The sequence below is a fragment of the Micropterus dolomieu genome, linkage group LG07 (assembly GCF_021292245.1).
Source record: "Micropterus dolomieu isolate WLL.071019.BEF.003 ecotype Adirondacks linkage group LG07, ASM2129224v1, whole genome shotgun sequence".
In the NCBI taxonomy this organism is placed as follows: Eukaryota; Metazoa; Chordata; class Actinopteri; order Centrarchiformes; family Centrarchidae; genus Micropterus; species Micropterus dolomieu.
Window position 1 is genome coordinate 1,118,246 of NC_060156.1, and position 9,825 is coordinate 1,128,070.

At 45.0% G+C, this 9,825-nt stretch overlaps 1 protein-coding gene across 1 annotated transcript in view; it reads left to right on the forward strand.

The window, feature by feature from the left end:
• The window catches only part of ttn.2 (titin, tandem duplicate 2), a 217,544-nt gene that overhangs the window by 2,081 nt on the left and 205,638 nt on the right, over positions 1-9,825 (forward strand). Inside the window, exons 3-12 of the mRNA XM_046054487.1 lie at positions 1,287-1,574; positions 1,699-1,781; positions 1,863-2,077; positions 2,213-2,288; positions 3,581-3,745; positions 4,005-4,097; positions 5,937-6,182; positions 6,271-6,384; positions 7,458-7,697; positions 8,011-8,070. Coding sequence (XP_045910443.1) covers positions 1,287-1,574; positions 1,699-1,781; positions 1,863-2,077; positions 2,213-2,288; positions 3,581-3,745; positions 4,005-4,097; positions 5,937-6,182; positions 6,271-6,384; positions 7,458-7,697; positions 8,011-8,070 — 1,580 coding nt within the window. The remainder of the gene's footprint in view (positions 1-1,286; positions 1,575-1,698; positions 1,782-1,862; positions 2,078-2,212; positions 2,289-3,580; positions 3,746-4,004; positions 4,098-5,936; positions 6,183-6,270; positions 6,385-7,457; positions 7,698-8,010; positions 8,071-9,825) is intronic.

Genomic DNA, 9,825 nt, shown 5'->3' on the forward strand with positions numbered 1-9,825 from the left:
GGGATGGGGTCTAAGAGGCAGGTTGATGGTTTAGATGAAGAAATTATTGAAGTTAGTTGGTAAAGATTGAGGGAAGCAAAACAGTCTAAACATGTATCTGGTTCTACAGCTGTTTCTAAGGTTCCTGAGTTTAGAGATAAGTCGGTGCCAGTTGAGGGCAGGTCTTGGTGAATTTTGTCTCTAATAGCTAGAATTTTATCATTAAAGAAGCTCATGAAGTCGTAACTACTGAGAGCTATGGGAATACTTGGCTCAATAGAGCTGTGACTCTCTGTCAGCCTGGCTACAGTGCTGAAAAGAAACCTGGGGTTGTTCCTATTTTCCTCTATTAATGACGAGTAGTACGCTGCTCTGGCATTACGGAGGGCCTTCCTATAAGTTTTAAGACTATCTTGCCAAATTAAACGAGAATTTTCCAGTTTGGTGGAACGCCAATTCCTCTCAAGTTTCCGCGATATTTGCTTTAATTTGCGAGTTTCAGTATTATACCATGGAGCTAACTGTCTTTGTTTTAGTATTTTCTTATTATTTTCTTTGTTCCAGGTGAGAGCTCAGGTAGACTTTAATACAGAACTCCTGGTTACAGGTGAGAGGGGGCCCAGGGATCCCAGGGGCCCAGGGATCCAGGGTTTGAAGGGGCAATCAATCTAATAAATACAAAGAACGTTATTATAGCAATGACAACACAATTGTTCATCTGCACTCTCCGTAGATGAGAGTGATGAGAGTCTTAATTTGTCCTGCTGTCAGGCGAGGGGGCGTGGCCTGTTACTTAACCCAGTGATAAACCCAAAATAGACGCAGCTGCTGCAGCATAACTTTCCTTAAGAGGAATCACAAGTTTATTACGTGATTAACAGCTTGAACTTGAGCCAGTAAGGATCTCACATCCTGAGGAACAAGACTCCAAACATCAACTGGTTCAGGATCAGAGTTTATCCTGTTCATCTTTACGCCGGGTACCTGTTTCTGGCCTGGACTCGGACTCGCCATCTTTACAACTTAACTCTCATTCAATCCTCGTGTGTGAAATAGATTTTGTTTAATTTCCAACATGGATTTTCTGGCTGCAGCTGTGTAGTTTTCCCACAATGATGACACAGTTTAAATGCACCTGATTAAACTGAATATTTGGGTTTTGAACAGTTAGACCTTTAAAGACGTCACATTTTACAGTTTTTTACTCTTTTAAATTCAGTTTTTGTTGATTGATTGTCTGAAAAATGTCTTGTGAAACTACGACTAAGTAAACCCGGGCTAATGAGAAGTGTTTATTGTCTCTGCAGCCGAGACGGCGCCTCCAAACTTCCTTCAGAGACTGCAGAGCTCCACGGTGAGACAGGGCAGCCAGGTGAGGCTGGACGTCCGAGTCACAGGAATCCCAACACCTGTGGTGAAGTTCTACAGAGAGGGAGCCGAGATCCAGAGCTCGGCGGACTTCAGGATCCTCCAGGAGGGAGACCTGTACAGTCTGCTGATCGCTGAGGCCTTCCCAGAGGATTCTGGGACGTATTCTGTGACCGCCACCAACAGCAGCGGACGGGCCACGTCCACCGCCGAGCTGCTGGTTCAGGGTGAGGACCTCCAGACTCTTTTTCAATCAGCAAATTTAAGATCCACCATCTTTAAAGACAAAGTTTAGTTGTTGTTTAGTTTCGTATCTGGATCAACGCAAACCTGCGTGTGTTTCTGCTGCAGGTGAAGAAGCTGTACCTGCTAAGAAAACCAAGACTATTGTGTCCACATCCCAGATGACGACTTCCCAGACCCGAGCACAGAGGGTGAGACGTTCTTACTTTAAGGATTCATTAACAGATGTCTCCATAAAACAAATCGCTCATTACGTGACGTTTCCCCTTCAGAAGGTGGAGGCGAGTTTCCAAGCCACCACCATGATGGAGATGCACGTGGAAGGAGGAATGATGACTCAGCATTTGGCTCACAAGACTCCCCCGCGGGTTCCCCCGAAGCCGACCTCCAGGTCCCCGCCGTCCTTCGTTTCCAAGGTGGCGGGAGGACGCCAGCAGTCGCCTTCACCTGTCAGACACGTGAAAGGGCCGACGCCCGCAGCCGTCAGGTACGACCGCGGCCCCTGAGACGGCCATGCAAGATGGTGATCCACGCTGGCAAAGAATCTCAGAAGCAGCATATCTGTCGGAGAATTCATGAAACAGAATACTTAAGTATCGTGTGTCGTCTTTGTCCTCCACAGACCCGTCTCTCCTTCCGCCAGACTGTCCGTCTCTCCCATCAGACCGGTCAAGTCCCCCATCATGACCCGCAAACAGGTGAGTTCACATCCAGGTCAACGACACTTCTAACGCCCAGCAGCCGTTTTCACACCAGCTGATGTGACATGTTTACTGGAGTCAAGATTTGCTCTCTACTAAATTTAAACACTCTGACTCACCAAGGGTGCAACTAACGGTTATTTTCTTTCTCGATTAATCTGCAGATTAGTTTATCAGTTAATGCATTAGTTGGTCTATAAAATGTCAGAAAATGTGATAAATGGCGACCAGTGTTTCTCAAAGCATAGAGGCGACATCCTCAGATGTCTTGTCCTGAAAATAGTCACATTTAAGAAGCTGGAATTGGATTCACCCCAAAAAATTGACTCAAGCCAATTAATCGATTATCAAAATAGACGATTAATTTAATAACATTTATGAACAACTAATTGATTATTCAATTAATCGTTGCAGCTCTAGTGTTCACACAAGCTAGTTCTTCCAACGCACTGCTATCGCTAAATGTTGACGCCACCACCTTGTAGGTAAAAGTATCGTACCTGCCACTGAGGCACATCCTGTGGGGTTTTACCTTTATTAGGAATTTCAAATCTCTTCTGCACGTCATTTCTGCTCGTCCTGTAAACATGTAAACAGCCTCTGTGACAATGCGATCACACCGCCGACGCTATAAAAGAAGTGATGTCCCCCCGTTGGTTTGTGGACTCTGTCATGTTAAAGCCTACAGTTTGGTATTTTGGTGGTCGCCATCTTGTTTTTTTGGAACCAGGCGTGACCATATTTGGACATGAGGGTGGAGCTAGCTAGCTTGGTTAGCAAGACGCATTGGCGGGGGATGCTCAGTTTAGCTAGCGACAAACAGGCTTAAAACAAAACGTACTTACTGAAAAATGAGCTTTTTCAGCGGCGCTGGTTAAATGTACACAGAGCAGCGGATACGAGTCGCCTCTATTCTGATTGACAGGTCGCCTTTCAGCTTGTAGCCCCGCCCTAAAGCCTCCCCTGCTTCCTGGTCTCTGTTCCTCTAAATGGGACCATAATTTACTAAATGAACATCATGCTGTGTTGAAGAAGACTTGAAACTAGCGACTGAGACCAGAAACTCATCAGGAAAGTGTTTACTGAGGGAATAAATCAGCTGACAAGTAGAAACAGTTTCTTTCTGCAGCCGGAGGAGTCGCCCCCTGCTGGCTGCTGGAGAGGACGCAGGTTTAAGGTGCTTCAGCACTGACTTCACTTGTGAGAGCAGCAGGTTGCCACTAGTGCAGCGCCGCATGTATGATTGGCTTGAGGAAAAGGTGTGATAAACTTTTGACTTCCTCTTGCAGATTTCTGCCTCTGCGGAGGTCCTGCCTCCCTGGAAGCAGGGCGACTACGTGGCTGAAGCCAGCTACACCAGCATGTCCAGCATGTCCAGCATGACCAGCGTGAGCAGCGCCGCCCAGCTTCACATGGAGAAGCACTGGGAGCAGCAGGTCACCGCCACCAGAGAGGTGAGGACGGTGGAGCCGCCTCTTTAATGTGAAGCTGCATGCAGGTTGAGGAGGTTTTATTCAGTGCATCCAAACTATTCAGGCTCGCTCAGTGAAACACAGTCAGGGTGAACTCGTCTGGTGTGAACGTGTTGTTGAGCTTGACTAGTGAGTCAGCAGTGAACTCGGCCCGGCTCTGCCTGTGTGTTGTTGGTGTAGCGTGAACATGTGTTGATGTGTTGCTGTAATGTGAATGCGTCAGGACGAGCATGTTCCCCAGGACCATAAGACCGTGGCGGTGGCTACCGTGGTGGCGGCCGTGGATCAGGCTCGCAGCCGGGGCCCGCATGAGGCCGGCGTGTCCGGAGAGCAGGTAGACCGCCACAGTCCGCCACCATCACTGCTGCTCAAACTGTCACTTCATTCATATTTTTTCACTTTTTCCTGTTTGTTAGTTTGTTTATTTTCTGTCACTTTGTTCTGTCGGACCACGAGAGGACCTTTTTTCACCTTAACCGCACGCTCACATGTTCCTCTCTTCAGATGTTTCCCCTCTCAAACAGAAAAATATCACTGTAACCAAACAAATTATTAACTTGTTGTAAAACACACTTTATTCAGACTCCACGGAAACAAAACAAAGATGTGAAAGTCTTCTGCCGGCTGTCGCTGGGTTAGCTCGCTGAGTCTCTGAGCGGCAGGACTGCAACTGACGATTATTCTGTCGGTTATTTTATCGATTAATCAATCAGTTGGTAGGTCCATAAAATTGTAAAAATTGCCAAACAGGATTTCCCAAAGCTCGAGTTGACGTCCTCAAATGTCTTCTTTTGTCCAAAACCAAAATATATTCAGTTCACTGTCACAGAGGAGGAAAGAAACCAGAAAATATTCACATTTAAGACGCTGGAATCAGAGAATTTATTAATTTAATAACTGTAAGCCTGTATAGTCGTCTGTTCGCCCAACACTAGTACAGGACTTGTCCTAGAAGCCTTGACATTGATATTTAAGACATAGAAGACTAGAGTTATTACCAAAAAAGGGCAACGCTGCAGCTTTTGGTTGTCTTCACCCCCACCTGCTGAGGATGGAACTGAAACTTTACCCCGGGTCAGGGTGAAATGAGACAAAGGAAAATACAAACATGCTCAAAACAAACCACATGAAAACAGTGGAGGTGTGGAGCCTGGGAGGACACCTCGGTACATCAGAGCTGAAGACGGGCCAAGGTCCAGTATTCTGTTAAGACATGAAATCTCTTTTATTTGTTACATAAAAGACCTCATGAGAAAATAATTAAAAGACCGATAAGAAACATGATAACAGACGTAGATAATCTACAGAGAGTAGACGACACAACAAATGGAACAATAGTTGTATAATAAAATGAGTCTCTAAAGACTCCCAGAGTAAAGAGAGGCCGCACGTCCAGCCCATCAAGCCAGTAAAATCAGCTGATCGATCAGTGACAAGTGATGTGAACAGCTAATAAAAATGTCCAGACACGTTTTAAACGATCCCAGGAGATGAAACCAACGGGAAGCCCGGCTCGTGCTGATAAACCTGCAGCAGTGACGAACGTGTCCGAGACGCAGCCGAAGGTGAGCGGCTGTTAAAATCAGCGTGGACTGAGCGCGTGCAGCCTTTTTTAATACAGTTTATGGTGCAGCCACGTAAAGAGAAATAAAAGCCGAGCTCTTCTCTTTCTCTCGGTGTGTTGCTTGCCTGTTTGGCTGCAAGAAAAACCAGACAAATAGTCACTTTCTGCCGCGATCTGGTTCCAAAAAGTAAGTAAGAAGTTCTGACGTTTGGATTCCACTCGATACCGGGCTGTTTCTGTCGGTACCAGCGATTCCCATCCCTAGTTATATGTGACAAAAAATACATTTGCATAAATCTGCTGAAGTCATGGGGTTTGTTTAAAAGGTCCTCACTGTGCTTTTCTTCCCTCCCTCTGTATCTTATTCTCCATCTTGTTCTGGCTTCACTGGCAGAGTAAACTGCACGTGTCTCTGCAGAGCTGCATGCCGCTCGGCTTCATGGCTTCAGTCATTCTTGTTTCTTCTCCTGTGTAGATAATCTGACCCTTGATTTGAACCTTCCTCGGATATTATGGAAGTATTTTCTTTCAGTCTTCGGGGCTTTTCGTTGAACATCTTCCTCCCGACTTCCTGTCCTCAGATCTATGTGCTGCTTTTTGTGTCTCCAGGCTGAGGGAGGGGTGAAAGCCGGGGCGGTGGCCACGGTGGTGGCGGCCGTTGACCTCGCTCGGGTCCGCCTGCCCGTGCGTGTGGAGGGCGGGCGAGCTGAGGAGGAGGAGGCCGTAGAGGCGGAGCTGAAGCAGCAGGCGGCGGCGACTGCAGTGAAACATGTCGTCGTAGCTAAAACGCTGCCTGCTGAACCGCCGGCTGCCGTCGCTGCCGCCTCAGAGCAGCGCCGGGTCCAGGTCTCCCAGGTCGGAGGAGTTTGCTGAATTCATAACAGATGTTATGTCTGACAATAAGAGTCGAGTCTTCTTAACCGCTGAATAAACTCTGCTCCAGATTCAGACAACAACAGAGATCTCCACCCACGTGGACTCCGGCGTCGCCCCGTCTCCAGTCCCACATTTCACAGTTTCTAAAGTTTCTGTTCCTAAACATGAACCGAGCCACGAGGTAAGGAAGAGGAGCTGCAGGCCGCCGTCATCCCCGAACCCGCCATTTCATCTTTAACAAATGTTAACACACGGACTCCACTCTGTTCTGTGGTGTGATTCACTCTGGTTTCCTGCTCACAGCATCCGACACGCTAAACTTTCACGCCGTTCACTCATCACGGTTTGTGTGTGTGCAGGGATGTTACTGCACTGGTTCTTGTCTTTTGAGACGGAACCATTTGACCTGATGCCTCCGCAGCGTGCTACGTGCTCTCTGAGGCTGAGGCTGGAGACTCTGAGGTGTTTTGTCTTGGATCTGAAGGCTTTACATGCTGCAATTTGGAAAAAGATTTTAAAAACAGTATCTACAGTTTTAAAAAAAATTAAAATAAAATTATTACTACTAAAATTGTGCTAAAATTTAAATCTGTTTTTTTTTAATCTTTTTAAATTTTTTTTTACAAAATTCTGTGTTATTTGATCACCACGCAACACCTGACAATATCGAATATTGTGTTTTTGTATTTAAGCTCAATATTAAAAACTAACAATAAAACACAACAGGAACAAAAACAGGAAATATTTGTAACAGTAGTTACATGTATGCGGAATCCCAGTAACATATTTTTATCCTCATCTAATTTCATCTCAGTTATAAAATATCAGCATCCTAAATGCAACAGATTACAAAGTAGTCATTAAAACTGATTCCTCCATAACAACAAAATAAATGTTTGACCCACAAATGATTTAACACTTATTTTTTCTATTAAGATATTGATTTTGTTGAGGAAAAAGAACTGAAAAAAGATTTTATAATATTCAATCAAGTGTTTGTTCTGAGAAGGAAATAATGATTTTACATTTATCGTGATAAATATCGATATCTAATGATAAGACATTTTTTATCGCGATGAGTTTTTTTTTTTGCTTTATTTATGTTTGTATATTTATGTCTTTTTTATTATAATATAATTCAATGTCTCGAGTCCTGCTGTGACTTCCTGCCTTCACTCAGAGTCTCTCTCCGCCGCTCTTTGGACTTTGAGAGCGTTTGTTTCCGTTAACGCTCTTCTCGTTTGGCTCGATCAGGTGTCCATCGCTGGCTCTGCTATCGCCACTCTGCAGAAAGAGCTAAGATCCTCCTCTCCCAGGAAGATCATCAAGCCCGTCAAGTCTCCCAGTCCGTCACGCAGAGCGGTGGAGGTGCGGGCGACGCCGGAGCCCCTCCCACCGCCGTTTAAAGACGTCCGATACCAGAGTCAGTTTGAGTTACAGCCGGGCGGAGCTTATGCAGTGAGTGAGGAGGAGTTTGAGGACTGGGAGCCACAGGTTGGTCCGACCCCCGTCGCCGTCATCCTCCCTTCACTTCCCCCTAATTTAACCCCGTGTGGACTGTCACCTGCGTTTGACCTTCTTCACTGTAACGCAGCAGCCAATCATCATCATCATCACGAAGACCCCTCCGCTGCTTCTTCTTCTTCCTCTTCCTGTCCCGAGCTGTTGACCTCCTCCCCTCTGTCCTCTCTGCAGGGTTTTTATCTGTCCTAACCGGCTTCCCCCCCTCCATCCTCACAGAACGCCATCTCTGGGAAACACCTTGTTGTTTGTCGTTGTTGACTCGTGTTGTTGTTGTTTTCCTCAGGAGGCGGCTGCAGTTCCCACCAGAGCTCAGGAGCCCGTCGTTCCTCCCACTCTGATCGCTGTGAGTACTTTCCTGTCCTCCAAAATCTAAATACTGTCAGAAGGAAGTGAGGAGTAACGAGAGTTTACGTCACCAAAACATTTTCAGATCGAAAAATTAACAATTAAATTATGTTCAAGGTGTTAAATGTAGAAATGTGTTTATGTCGGCAAAATTGAGAAATATTGTAAATTTCAGATATTTTAAGGGATCAAGCGATGAGTTAACAACGTGAAGTTATTCTGCTGCAGTGTAAGGAAAGTAAACACATTTCTACAGCCCTTAAATTTAGGAAATCTGAAAATCTCTTTTTTGGTGACGTAAACGTTGTTTTTTTTTAACTTCTGACTTTGGGATCATTTAAGGTTTTTCACTGAACTTTACAGAAGAACTAAAAAAAACCTTTGACCGGTATTGTAGCTAGTCTGACTGCCGACTCTCAGTCAGGTTAAAATGTTTAAACCTCGGAGTTGATTATCCTACATTTACTGTAATTTTCTGCAGAAAACAAGATATTTGGAGATCATAGACGGGCTTGAGAAAAACTTTTTTTTAAGACCATTTATAGACCAAACAAGTAGGGTGCACCGAACATTCAGCCACCGAAATTAATCAGCCGAAAACAGCAAAAAAAGCACTTTCTGTGTTCGGCCTAATGAGTCAAAAGACCAAAAACATTTTACCGAACAATCACGTTGCCATGTCGACAGTGTGGAAGCATTTTAAAGTGTCTGAGCTGTTTTCAGACGCTGTTCTGCTGAACTGACTCAGCACATCAGCTCCATCTGTGGCTGACTTCTTAGAAAAGAACCGCTTCTGTGTTTCTGTCACTCGTCTGTGAGAAGGAGATTAAGTTAGCCGCACCTACATTTGGAGTGCACACGTATTCGAGCCTTTACGGTAAGTGAAGCGGCCCAGAGCGAGCTGACAGGCAGGTTGGAGACTTTATCCTGTCAGGTTGTCTCTTTAGTGTGAAGAGAGGCTGTGAAGACCAGAACCACATAAAACTGTATTCAAAATAAGGCGTCTGTACAGGATGGAAATAAGTTTTAACTTCATTATATTCACAGGAAGTATAAAACATATTACATGTGTCCATTAGAAGTACGTGGACTCATATAATTTACTTTACTGGACCCTGTTGGGCCCCGGGCCCCCACCATAGTCTCTCCACATCCTGTGGGAAACACTGAGGAAAAAGCTCATTTTGACTGTTTAATTTATGCAGTGGTTAAAAAAGGGAAAATAAATGGAAAGAATGTGAATGTACTTGTTCGGTATTCGGGAAAGTTTTTCATTATATACGGGTTCGGCCAAAAATTTTAATTTCGGTGCATCCCTACAAACAATCGATAAATCAAAAATACTTGGCAGCATCATTGATAATGAAAACGACTGATGGCTACAGCCCTAAGCCAATCCCACCAAACTGGTTAGAAGTAGTCACTTTTAAACTACTTACACTTGAAGTGGAACAAATAAGTCCTCTTCATATCCAACAGCAGAGCATCATTTTCCATCTTAATGTAGAAAACAGAAGATCTCCACTCATTATACCTGAGTGACAAGTTCCATTAAAGAGGTGGTATCATGCCTTTTGGCTTTTTCCCTCTCCTTTGAGTTATGAATCTTTTCAGTCAGTGGACATAAAGTTGTTCCTGTGATGTAGAGACAGAGCTCAGTTAAAACTTTATGGATACAGATTAATAACTCACCGCTCTGAAACTCTCGCTCCAGTCCGTGTTGCCGAGCCGGTCGGCAACACGTACGGCTGAA